This window comes from Uranotaenia lowii, chromosome 1 (assembly GCF_029784155.1).
Source record: "Uranotaenia lowii strain MFRU-FL chromosome 1, ASM2978415v1, whole genome shotgun sequence".
Classification (NCBI taxonomy): Eukaryota; Metazoa; Arthropoda; class Insecta; order Diptera; family Culicidae; genus Uranotaenia; species Uranotaenia lowii.
In genome coordinates, this window is record NC_073691.1 from 211,570,930 (window position 1) to 211,584,419 (window position 13,490).

At 32.6% G+C, this 13,490-nt stretch overlaps 1 protein-coding gene across 1 annotated transcript in view; it reads left to right on the plus strand.

The window, feature by feature from the left end:
- LOC129738363 (uncharacterized) overlaps positions 1 to 13,490 on the plus strand; it is a 144,365-nt gene that overhangs the window by 2,830 nt on the left and 128,045 nt on the right. The window contains exon 2 of the mRNA XM_055729547.1: positions 3,452 to 3,579. Coding sequence (XP_055585522.1) covers positions 3,452 to 3,579 — 128 coding nt within the window. The remainder of the gene's footprint in view (positions 1 to 3,451; positions 3,580 to 13,490) is intronic.

A 13,490-nucleotide genomic window follows, 5' to 3' on the forward strand; every position in this document is an offset into this window, starting at 1 on the left:
GCAACTCGTATCACTGTCTGCAATTTGTTACAATAATTACTCTTGTTTGTTTTTTTTTAGTAATATAATATATGAAAAATTTTTAAATAGTTTTTTTTGTGATTTTTTAACCCCGATGGATTATTTTTATTCTTAGATTGTGTTCGAAAAACGTCGAAATAAGAAATATATTTAAAAAAAATAATGATACCTCAATGATGCTTAGTTTTGCTCAACTAAGAAATTTTCACTAAATAATGCGCACAGTATGCTGATAATGAGTCAATTCAGTTTTCAATTATTCAAAGTCTACGAAATAAAATCCGAAAAATATGCTTTGGAAAAAAAGACTGTTAATCTGCTACGGAATGCGCTAAAGTAAGAAACTATATGCTTACTTATAAATATTTCACATTTTTATTTTTCATATTTTTGTAAACTATCGCAGCTTCTATGCAATTACACCACTAGAAATGGTATTAAATTGGCTTTCTGAATCAGAATTTCTGATAATTATAATTTTTGAATTAATATACCCAAAATCTAATGCAAAGTTTTATTTAAGTGCAAGAAAATCTGTGGAATTACAAATTGACAAAAAATTCGAAAAACAGCTACCTCTGAAAAATCGCCTTAAATTCTTTGTTTCGTGTTTTAACATTCTACAAATGGTACAATTTTGCCGGTTTTCACGTCATTTTTTAACATTTTCCGTGGTCATGATTTAATAAAAAATCAAAATCTAAATATATACTTCAAAATAGTTTATGCTTTCTTGAATACTAACTGAAATTTTATTGGAGCATTCCGTAGCTGATCTACAGTCTTCTTTCCGAAGCTTGTATTTTTCTAATTTGTATTCTAAGAATTTGAGTTACGGAAAACTGAAGTTTTGTAAGTGAACATTTTCTGAGAAACATATTTGATTTCATAACGAGATTTTAAAACTACAACACTAATTTATGCTATCGTTTTGGTTCACTGATGGTTCATTTTGCCTACTGTTTGATATCGGTTTAGTCATTGAAGTCTGCTCAAGGCATTATTTCCAATTTATAAAAAGATTTTTAAGAAATAATTGAAATGAAGGATCAATTTATGATATTCAAGGCAACAATGTTCACATCTTGTAGAAAGCTTGCAGGAGCTGACTTTGAATTACTGGGGCGTTCTGAACCTTCAAGGCCAATATTTGAATATTTTTTCAATTCATTGAATAAATTTGTGCACTTTTTTGGAAAAAAAAACTGAAAAGTGTTACCAAAATATTGAAAATAATGAGTTTGAATAAATGATATTTTTTTTCGATAATTTAGGGCAATTTTAACTCCTAAGAAAAAGAAATATAAGTTTTCTTTTTTCATCTCTACAAAAATCTAAACGCCCTTTTGAGTCGTCTGAAAGAGTTTTATTCATTTTCTTGAATCTTCTGAAAAGTGATGAATTACAATTTTTGTTTTAAGCATTGTATTTCTGAATCTGCAAAATGTAGCCCAAATGAATGTAGCAAGATTTACAATCAGTACTTAGTTTTTTGTAGGAAAATTAGTTTCTAAGCCTTCAATGATTTATTTCAGTAAAATTGGTAAATTTTGAAATTTCCACGAGCCGCAGCACACAAACCAGGGGTGACAGATCAAATCTGAAGAATATATGAGGTCAAAATCCTTCAAATTTAGTTTTTAAAATATATGCACCTGAGTGCTGTTCTTTAATGTAGTTGATGTAACCTAAACTCGATGGTAACTCTCTTCAAAGAAACAAGAAGTTTCACCACAGAGAACAGACTAACAAGCTAGCCCACGAAACTTGTGTAAAAGTTCTAACGCCCTTTTAAAACTAATTTTTGTTTTTTGGCTGGGACACCAGATATCTCCAAACACACAAAACAAAACTGAGAAAAAATAACAAAATTTAAGTTAGTTTCAAAAAGGTCGTATGAGCTACTAGGCATGTTTCAAGAAAATCGCTGTTGGAATCTCGTAACACATTCATCATGTTCCATAAAAAATGTATCCATCAAATGTATCCTCTATTTTCCTCAAACTTGCATAAATTACTAAATTTTGAACAATGGGATGCAAATGTGATATGTCAATGAAACCCGCTTTAAGATGCCTAGAATCAGTACTGCTGGGTGACAATGATCCTCAAGAATGTTCTTATTTGACTAGGCATAGCCGATGCTTCCTCTGACTTCGATAAAAGTTGTCAGTTATTCTCTGCTGCAGTAGTAAAAAAATAAAAAAAATTAAATTTTTTCATGTTAAAAGTAACTCTAAGTGAATTTAACTAGCTATTAATTGAAGCCGTTCTTTTCACTGAGATATTGGTCAATTTATTCATGAGCTCATTCATATACGATTACGCCATTACTAAAATTGAGCGCTTTAAAAGTTGATTTGTAACTTTTGAACGGCACAACAGATGACACTGTTTATAGTCAATTTTTAACGTATTTTTCTGATGATAGCTTTTAAATTTTGTTTACACTTTTTTGATGATTTTTTGTTCGAGTTTGTACGTCTGTTCTCTGTGATTTCACTGAGATCATATATGTGTGTGTTCGTTTTTAATTTTTATTTTCGTTGAATAATTCAAAACAATATAAACGATATGATTGGTGTGAATATTGATACTCAGCCAATGAATTTCCAACTAAATAGCACTTTAATTTTAAGGTATTATTAATTTTCAAGTTTCAAAACTAATTTATCAATTATGGCTGTTCAAGAATTCAAAATCTGAGTTATGATAGGTACTTTAATCAAAATTCTGTTTCTATTTTTTTAAATTCAATGTTCCTTTTTAATCAGAACATATTTTTGACATATTATTTTTATTTTGATTTTGATTTCATGATTTTCCGTTGATTTGGAAAATATTTCAAACTTAGAATCATGATGAGCAACTACGATGAAAATTGACGATTTTTCTTTCGATTGGCTCAGAAAACGTACATACGAGCAATTGTTTGGTAGCGTTGATTTAGATTTTCGATCAGCGATAGCTATTGAAAATTCAGTCTAAGTCTTACCACAATTTTAGATTTATTCTTTTTAATAAAACATGATCTTACGTAGCGTAGAGAAGAAGAAATATAAACCCCGGAATATATGGAAAATTGACTGCAATTTAAATTACTTACCATAACGCCCATTTCAATAAGTTTGTTCGTTAAAAATTTCCACGGAGTAGAAAATTTTTAAAATTCAAAGGTATACCGACTAGTAAAAGTTCAAAAATTTTATTTAAATTCGAGCTATTTTGAAAATTTTGTAACGGTTTTTCCCTCTTGGGGGTGGGGTGATCTCACGATTTGCCGAGCGAGAGCGAAAAATTCGAGATGATATGAAAAAATATTAAATTTTTTTTTCACTATTTTCGGAAGAAGTCAGATTTATGCAATACTATTATTGGCATACATTTTTTGCTCTATAAAACAATGAAAATTCAAAAACAACCTCAACAGATTGCCGACCCCTGCTTTGGGGAGAACTTTGGCCAACCAGCAGAGGACCAAAACCAGCGCACTCGACGAATCCGGTTTCGGTAATTAATTTGTCGGCGCTCCGGGTACCCTTTGGCGATGCCCTTGCGGTTTGTTTGCCAACCAATTGCCATTACATTTTAATGCACACTTAATTAAGCAGCCACCCATCCGGATAGGGTTTTTGTGTCTGGATGTGTGAATCAATTTGTCCCGGTATGCTAGGTATCGGTAACAGAAGTAATCGATAGAAAGTTGAATCAATCGGTCCGATTGGACAATTCCATTTTTTTTTCATCCCCTGAAGACTGTCTTCAAATTTCGCTTATCATTTGAAGAATTGCAAGATCAGCACTGTATAATCAACGCAGTTCATTATCCCAGATCTGTGGCCCAATTTCTTGCCCTTCAAAAAAAAAATACCAAGACCGAAAACCGTCCTTGTCGAAAACATTAACAATAATCCACAGCAATCATAATTACCCACAGCCATGGGGAAAAAAGTCGTCCATAAAAATCAGGAACCGTGCAAAGGAAAAGCCCCAGCAGCAGCAACAAAAAAAAAGAACAAATCTTGCAATTAATTGTGGGCTCATTTCGGGGTGCGAATGTCTTGCTTGGGTCGTTCAATTTTTACCGAATCATTGTTGAATTGTTGAAGGGCCGCGCGGCAGAAAACAAGCTTCCAAGTTATTATTACATCAGCCTGGGTCCCAGCTCGGGAAAATCATTTTCTTTGCTCGGATTTTCCCACTACACCCACCCAAAATCACTAGCCAGCTAGCTAGTCCGGGTGACGAGGGACACAAAAACAGTGCCCCCGGCTGCTGCCAAGAGATTTTTCTACGGTATTTGTGGGTTGTTGCTGGCTCAGGTTTTCCTTCCGTGGGCTTCAAAGAACAGAGCTTTAAAGTGGATAAATAAGGTTACAATTAGGGTAAGGCGTGTGATAATTTTGCGGCAATACCGAAAGGTGCTATTGAATTGAAAATTGATGGCTGTTTGTTGGTGGCAAGTTTTGGAAGGGGGTTCGGATTTTCAGGATTATACGGTTTAAGACCCATCGTCGAGACCGAAACACCAGAGTCATCTGGAAGATTGCTCAGCATTTTATTGGGTGTTTGTGTTTTTCAAGGTTTCTAGGTATTATTCAGCAAGGCTTAGATCTTCCAAAAAAAAATTTTAATGTTTAGCTTAAGGCTTGTACGTTGTTTTTATTTTCCGGGAAATTCTGAAGGTACTTTAAACGGTAAAAAAATACATTTTTATTAGTTTCTAAAGATTGTACCGAAAGATACAAAACTTTAAAGTTTAGTAAACCTACAACCCAACACTCGTTGAATGACCTGAAATATTGATTGTTAAGTTGTCAATCATTTAAAGATACATTTCCTTCCAACACCTATCAATCTCACTTAACAATCTCGATTGGTTTCTCCAACATTCAGCGTCAGAAGTTATACTGGTTGAACGTTCGATTCCAACAATTCCCAAGCCCCCATTGGTCAATAAATCAACCTCGCTCTTACTTTAAATCGTCTCAACCAGCACCCTTCAATTAATGAAGCAAGGATCCAAAAGATTGTAACCCACGTGATAAATCCTCATTCACCCCAAGCAACACAGCGAGCGAAAAGGAGACCCACACCTGACCTTATGGCAGCTCGTGAATCGTTCAGTGAGAATGGAATGGATTCTCATGGCCCTCCCTCACAGCATCATCGAGAAAACGATCGCCTGAAGATTCCCGGACACGAGAAGAGCGTTCACCGAGCGCAGATAACGATGATAAATTAAAACGGGTCTACCTAATCGACTGTGAGGTTTGTGCTGCTTCTGCTATCGGAAAACGCATTTCCCACTTCCGGTTGGCCCACCCACCCCCCACCCACAATTCACCCAAGAGAAAAACCCGGCCATTCCCAGTAGATACAGCAGAGACCGTAGAGTAGAGTTCGAAATCGAACTCGAAATGGGCATGTCTGGGGCTTTGTTGGGTCGAATTCGGATTCGGTTCAGCCTTTGCCACGTACCGACTGCCAGTTTTAAAGCCACACACGTTCCAATTGCCAAACACACATCTCCTGGCGAATTGCGTCTGCTTCGTCGTTTGCATCTTTCTCTTTCCCCCTGCCTCTCAATCACCATTTTCTCGAATGAATAAAGATGAGATAGTTTAATTAACGATCAGTTCTTGCCTTCGATTGTGCTCTGAAATGGCATTTTCGGTTTTTGGCTTTTTGCAGATCCTTCCGGTTTTAGTCAGATGATTCATTTAATGGAATTTTAAAACGTTTTCGTCCAATTTAAAGGAAACCAAGTGCCGATCGATACTTTAGAATTCGAAAAGCCAACAGATAATACAACAACTAAGTATGAGTAACAACCATTGGAATAGTAACATTCATTCCAAAATCCTGAAGTATAAATTTTCTTAAGAAACCGATGAATTTTGCATTAAGATTTGCAGCAACAACCAATTCTTTTCAACTTTGTCTGAAATTATTGAAAAGTCAGGAAAAAAGACGAAAATGTTCAAACAAATATATGACTAAACTGACAAAAATGACAAAAATGACAAAAATGACAAAAATGACAAAAATGACAAAAATGACAAAAATGACAAAAATGACAAAAATGACAAAAATGACAAAAATGACAAAAATGACAAAAATGACAAAAATGACAAAAATGACAAAAATGACAAAAATGACAAAAATGACAAAAATGACAAAAATGACAAAAATGACAAAAATGACAAAAATGACAAAAATGACAAAAATGACAAAAATGACAAAAATGACAAAAATGACAAAAATGACAAAAATGACAAAAATGACAAAAATGACAAAAATGACAAAAATGACAAAAATGACAAAAATGACAAAAATGACAAAAATGACAAAAATGACAAAAATGACAAAAATGACAAAAATGACAAAAATGACAAAAATGACAACAATGACAACAATGACAAAAATGACAAAAATGACAAAAATGACAAAAATGACAAAAATGACAAAAATGACAAAAATGACAAAAATGACAAAAATGACAAAAATGACAAAAATGACAAAAATGACAAAAATGACAAAAATGACAAAAATGACAAAAATGACAAAAATGACAAAAATGACAAAAATGACAAAAATGACAAAAATGACAAAAATGACAAAAATGACAAAAATGACAAAAATGACAAAAATGACAAAAATGACAAAAATGACAAAAATGACAAAAATGACAAAAATGACAAAAATGACAAAAATGACAAAAATGACAAAAATGACAAAAATGACAAAAATGACAAAAATGACAAAAATGACAAAAATGACAAAAATGACAAAAATGACAAAAATGACAAAAAAGACAAAAAAGACAAAAATGACAAAAATGACAAAAATGACAAAAATGACAAAAATGACAAAAATGACAAAAATGACAAAAATGACAAAAATGACAAAAATGACAAAAATGACAAAAATGACAAAAATGACAAAAATGACAAAAAAAGACAAAAATGACAACAATGACAAAAATGACAAAAATACTAAAAATAACATAAATAACAAAAAAAAAAATAACAAAAATGACATAATTGGCAAAAACTACAATGACTTGATTTTCACTTATTGTCATTCACACAACAGTGACATATTTGCCAAAAAATGTTATTTGATTGTTTCAAAATTGCCTCAAAAATGCAAAAAACAATCTCCAAAAAATTACAGAATTTAAAAAAAAATATGACAAAAGTTGATCCAAAAATTTTTTAAATTTTAATCTAAAACTTTTTTTTATTGTCTTAACTTTGTAACAAAGTATCAAAAATTGATAGAAAATAGTTTGAAAATTTTAGAAACATTGTAACGAAATGTCAAGAAACTGTCATAAAAATATTGATAAAAATATTCTCAACAAAATATTACAACACTACTATAACTTTAACAAAACTTGCCTAGATTTTTCTTTAATGACACAGAATTCCCTTAAAAATATCAGAGATTTTCCCAAAGTTTTACAAAGTTGTCGCAAAATTGTCACTTTATTGTCAAAAATAACCATAATTTATTGTTACAAAAATGGTTTAAATATGAGACAAATAAATATTAAAATTAAACAAACATCATAAAAATCTTACGAAAGTATCACAGAAAAGTTTATCCAAATCCCATGAAAATGAAAATTCATTAAAAGTTTAAGAATTAACCATTTTTAAGCAATTTAACGCTACGCTAATGCTAGTATTGTTATTTATGCTTGGTTAGCCGCTCTAAAAAGTAAACTTTTTTGGTTATGCGAATCATAAAAAGATGTGGGTGAATTCGAGCGTTTTTGAAAAGAGAAAAGTGTCTCTGATTTCATTGTTCAATTTGTTTCTTTAAAAGGGTGGCGTGCGCAATCCTGATTTTACAGCCTTTAGCATTGTCTGAGTGAATAATTTTGGAAGATCAAAATGAAGTTCTACATGCTTTGCCTTGAAATATGTAAACAGGAATACGACTTCTGTTTTTCTATAATGAATAACAAAGGATTATCTGCCCATTAAGCAAATTTCGAGAAACACACTTCAAAAGTCTAAGTTCAGCAAATTTCAAAATATTTTTCGAAAAAGAAAACTTTTTAGTTAAATGAAGATTAAAATACTGAAATTTGAAATTAGCAGAAGAAAAATTTTTGATGCAATTTTCTTTGAACTCTTTTTAAAAATCGACTAAAGAAATACTGACTCTTAAAAAAAGAACAAAATAATTCACTTTATTTAGATGTAGACTATGAAATTGATAATCTAAATGGTTTTATTTCTTAAAATTTCTATAGGGAAGTATAATTTGAACTTAAATCAATCCTTTGTGTTTAGTAATCTCTGATAGTTACATCTTATGATCGAAATTTATTGATTCAAAACGTTTCCACTAGTGAAAACATTTTAAATTATTTATTAAAGACAAAAAAAATCTTTTTTTACACTTTAATTTTTAGTTTCGCCATATTCATGGTGAATTTTTTTTTACCGTGATGAAATTGAAAAACTACTGTATCAAAAAAAAAAAAAATTCATCAAGTCTGTTTTGAAATTTTCAACTCTCTCTTTAGATGCTGTTTGGGGCTTAGAATTGAAGTTTTTGTTTTAAAAATTTTTTACCTGTTTCTTTTTAGAATTTGCTATTTTTTATGTGTTCTTGAATAAGAAAAAATACCACCCTAGTTTATGTTTTGGTCTTCTTGACGTATAATTTTTTATCAAAACCTTTTAATTTTTTTAAAAAATTTCTTAGTTTGTAAGTTCATATAATTTTTTTTTCATGCTTTCTGTTAAAAGCGTATTTCACTCAAAATGCAATTTTTAGATGTGTTTTTTTACCAACTTTTTAGCCAAACGACTTAAAGCGCATTCAACGCGTCTGGCGCATTAAGGAAAGTTTTCCGCTAGATGTATGGCGATTTTCGTATAAATTTTTTTAATTTTTTCATACATGTTCTCGAACAAAACGAAAGTTTGTTGCGCTTATCAAGTCGAACATATTCCGTCATCCCTACTATTTTTTTATTTTTGATATAAATTTTAAATATATTTTAAACCAAATATCGGAGTCGCTACAATATTATAATCTAGAATGCAAATTTAAAGTTTCTTCACCTTACCAATGTATGTCAACAGCACAGAAAATTGTCAACAAACTAAACTTACTACCCTCGTGTTGCAGAAAAAGCAATCATAAACTATTCCTAGGTAAACAGCTACGTTCACCATGCAACAACCACGTGACAGAGCCGTCACTAGGCATAAGGTACTCAGTTATGGCTGTAGGAAGGCAGCCTTATTCCTAGGAAATGATGAGAACTTTATTGCGAGAATTTCAACAAACAAGCTAGCTGGGTCCATGATTTAGTTCCGGGACTTTCGGTTAAGAAGTTGGATTGGGTCTTGTAGTGTGAGAGGTTTGTTTGAAAAATATGTTTTGCAAGGATTATTTCAAATAGTTGTACTCAATTACCCCAGTCATACGGAACGATAACGAGATGTGGCGTTTTCCGACTTTTTTAAACGTGTCGGTCCAGCACCAGGAAAAGTGGGTTCAGAGAAGCAGATGACGGTGGTGGGATCCTCGGGAATTGCTTACCCAGTGGAATGAGCACACTTGAGACGAAACATTCGCTCTTCAGCCTGAGTAAACAAGTGGTGGAGAATGTTTGCGTAAGGATGCATTCCTGTGAACATCCTCCGCGCTGTGAATCGTACAAAATGTTCAAACGGTGTGGTGACGAGCTGGAATGTTTCGGCTTTGATGATTTTCATTTCGTTCGGTTAATTTTGTCATAATATTTACCCTATTGCTTTGGTTCATCGGAATGAAAGGATTTCCAAATTGTTTCAATGCGAGTGATGAATTTTCACACAAATAGCTGTGCAGCACATTAGCTTTCTGAGAAATTTTCTTAGAAAGTGTTCGAAATTGAATGCTTTAACAAGAATAGCACATCTTTGCTAAAATGAAGTAAGGGAGCTTAAATGTTTGCTACAATGACGTTCGGGAAACCAATTTGACATTGCACTATATTTGTACTAAAACGTGTGTGTACCTTTGTGTCTAGACTGGTTTTTGGTTCGTTTGCGCTAAGTTGCTCATTTGCCTGACTCTTTGAAGAAACCTACATACCTATAGCAGGTTTGTTCCACGAACGCCACTCGTTGGATGAACGGATGCCATTTGTCGCTCTATTTGTGCATCCCAACAATTTCAAAACGAGAACTCAAACGGAACTGGTAAAACCGAATTAGCTCGAAACCCTTTGCTTCTCCCCTTCATCAGGCCCTTGTAAAGTGTTTCCGCACCACTAAAATCATCAAGTTCCGTTCAAGCCAACCAAGCCAACAACCCTTTGGAGACATTTCAGTGACATTGGAAATCACAGACCCTTTTCACTGACTGTGGAGCACACGAGTAGGAAGGCAAATGGTAGCAAAATTTGCAGTGCAGTGGGCTCTCATTATGGTGATCACGTTTGGCCATTTTCTTTCCGGTGACGATTATATAGTTGAGTGTATCTTCGTATGTGTGTATGTGTTTGTGCTCACGTGTGTGTTTGTGTGAATGCGATCGAAACATCCAGATAACCACTCAATTGTAGCCAGCATCCCGAACAGGGCCTGGCCGCTTCGAGGAAGGTTTCTGCCCAAGCAAACCGGCAACTACCAACCGATGGCAAATAGTTTACTAATTAAGAATGCTTTCTGGTGGGTGGCTTTTTGTTCTGATTAGACGACGTGCTCGGAGGCGTGACGTTATTTGTGAACTGGAGGGCTTGTAGCTGAACGACCCGAACGTTCCCGGTCTTCTCTCAACTGCACATTATTAGCCTCTGTGACCGTGTGTGGGCACTAAATTGGGTTGCGAGCTTTTCAGGTGCTTTGAAACCGATTATCTGATTTGAATTTCCGTTTAATATAATAAATGTTTGAAATAGCTTGTTTTGAGAATATGTAAGTGAATTAAGTTATTTTTTACTATGGAGACATTATTGTAAATGTTTGAGCTTATGAACGTTTTATACGATGATGATTGGTTGATGGTTAAGATCTGGGGGAGGAAGACTGAATAAAAAAAGAAAAAAAATCTTTCAAACGTCGAATTTCTCTAATCAATCTACCGACCAGTGCGAAGGCTCAAAATTTTACTTTCTTATTTGTTGATTTTCAATAAAACTTGTTTGATGCTGAAAAGGACTTGTTTTGCATAAAACATTGAATTAATTAGGTTTTTTTTGTACTGGCAAATTCAAGCATGATCAGGCGTATTAAGTCGCTCAAATTTCGTTGAAGTTGTTGAAGCTAATAAATAAAAATTGTATAATTAATGGTTGGTCTAAAAATAGCTTAAATAACAGATTTAGATTTTGGGTAGTTCTCATGGACCGAACAACATTTTTATATAGGTCAAAGTTTATATTTACGACAGAGTTGACAGACTGGTATTGAATAATCTAGCTGGTGTATTCGATTTCGATGTTTACTTTTGAATCGGCAGCAATTAACTCAGAAGACTCAAATTCAGCACCTAAACAACTGAGTTACATGACTCGCTACACGAAACTAATCATCTAAAGTTAAAATTCGAACGATTACAAATCTTTTTAACAATTGCTGGCTTTTTGACGAACAGTAAAAAGCAATACAGAAATCGATACAGCAAATTTCAGTCTTCCTCCCCCAGGGTAAGATTACTGGAAAAAACTAAGTGTATTTTAAAAAAAAACGGAAAATTCAAATAACTGATTTTGTAAGATTTTATCGTCCCAAATTCGAATAATTTTCTAGAGTTTGATTATCAGCTCTGGTTTTTGTGATATGGCGAGTGGAAATTTGGAAATTCATTGATTTTGAGTAAAAACTATCAGTGATAATTGATGAACCAGCAAACATTAAAAACAAAAACTGATCAAAATTCATCCTCCATTCATTCAAGGAATCAAATTTTGCTTTATATAGCTTAAGATATATAGATTTAAAAATATTCCACTCTTTTGAGAAATTTGCATAACTATTTCTGACTCCGCTGAAGAAAGTCTTGAAGATTTTAATTCATCTAAGAGCTTTGTTGAAGACTTGCAAAATGATTTGATTTATCTAATTTATCTAATTTCTAAAATATTTTATTTTTCTAGAGTTTTGCCAAAAAGTGCTGAAATTGAAAAAATGATTTTTTTCCCATTTTCCATAGATATTTAGAAAACAAAAGGTGTTAGGAAAAAAATACATATTTGGATCAGCTCTCAAAAATTAGTCTTAATCTGTTCTTGAAATCTGTGCACCTTAGAAAAATGATACTTTTGTGTCTTTGTTAAATCCAATTATTTATTTCAGTTTTCTTAAAAGACAATAAAAATATGTTTTTCAATAATTTGTAGAAAAAAAATGTAGTGTAGATTACAATTCTAACTCAACAAAACATTAATCTTATCAAACAAACAGAATAAACTAATCAAGTTCCAACCACAGCACAGCTCGTATCGCGATTTTTACCACGTCTGAAATCTCACCGCCGGGTAAACGAAATTCTTCCCCCAGAGTGGGAAAGTTAAAAGATCCCCTCAGAAGAAAGTGTTTTAGCTATAGTTTTCACAGTCCGCTAGCTATCGAGGGTGAAGTTTTCGGTGATTAAAGTGCCGTGCATAAACAATGTGACTAAAGCTAGATTTAAAAATATCTATTCAGAGTGGTTATTATGTCTTTAAAACAGAACCATTTATAACAATTAAATTTAGATTAGGAATCCGAATAAGTCTTGTATGTACGTTCAATGAAGATCTCGAGTTTTCAAAAGTCAGAAAAACCATGAAACTGAAGAATTAACGAAATACTTGTAAATCTGAATACACTAAATCTCTTTTTATAAATCTGGAAAACGAGAGGGTAAAAAACATCGAAATCTTCAATGCAATTCTCAATTCAACTATGTGATAAATTTTTAAATAAAATAAATTGTGAATTTTCAATTGGAAATGATAAGCTAAATCCAGAATATATACTTCAGTAGAGGATTATTTCCTAAACCTAGCCTCCCCCACCACCCCCCACCACCTCATTTAAGAGGGTCCATAAATGCTGAAATCCCAGATAAACAATTCTACTACAGTTTTATAATATTATGAAATAATATTATAAAATCGGCTATATCGGTGAAATTTTATATTCTTTGAGAAAGAATATTTAAGAATTGAAAGATTATAGACGGATAGAAGATTAGGATAAGGTGAAAGCTGTTGAAAATGAGCCGGAGGGTATTTTTAAATTGAAAAAATATTCATCACTTTCATCATTTTGTTCCTTACGTTCCTATTTTCAAATATTTGATCATTTGTTGATAGAAATTTATCCCAAAAATTGCATTTCAATAAGGTAAGGCTTGCAAGATTTACCAGATTTTGCCCGAACTGTTTCACTTTATTTGAAAAAGCAAACAGAAATTTAAATTGATCATTCGAATTATGTATTTTGCTTACAAATTTTTTGAGCAAA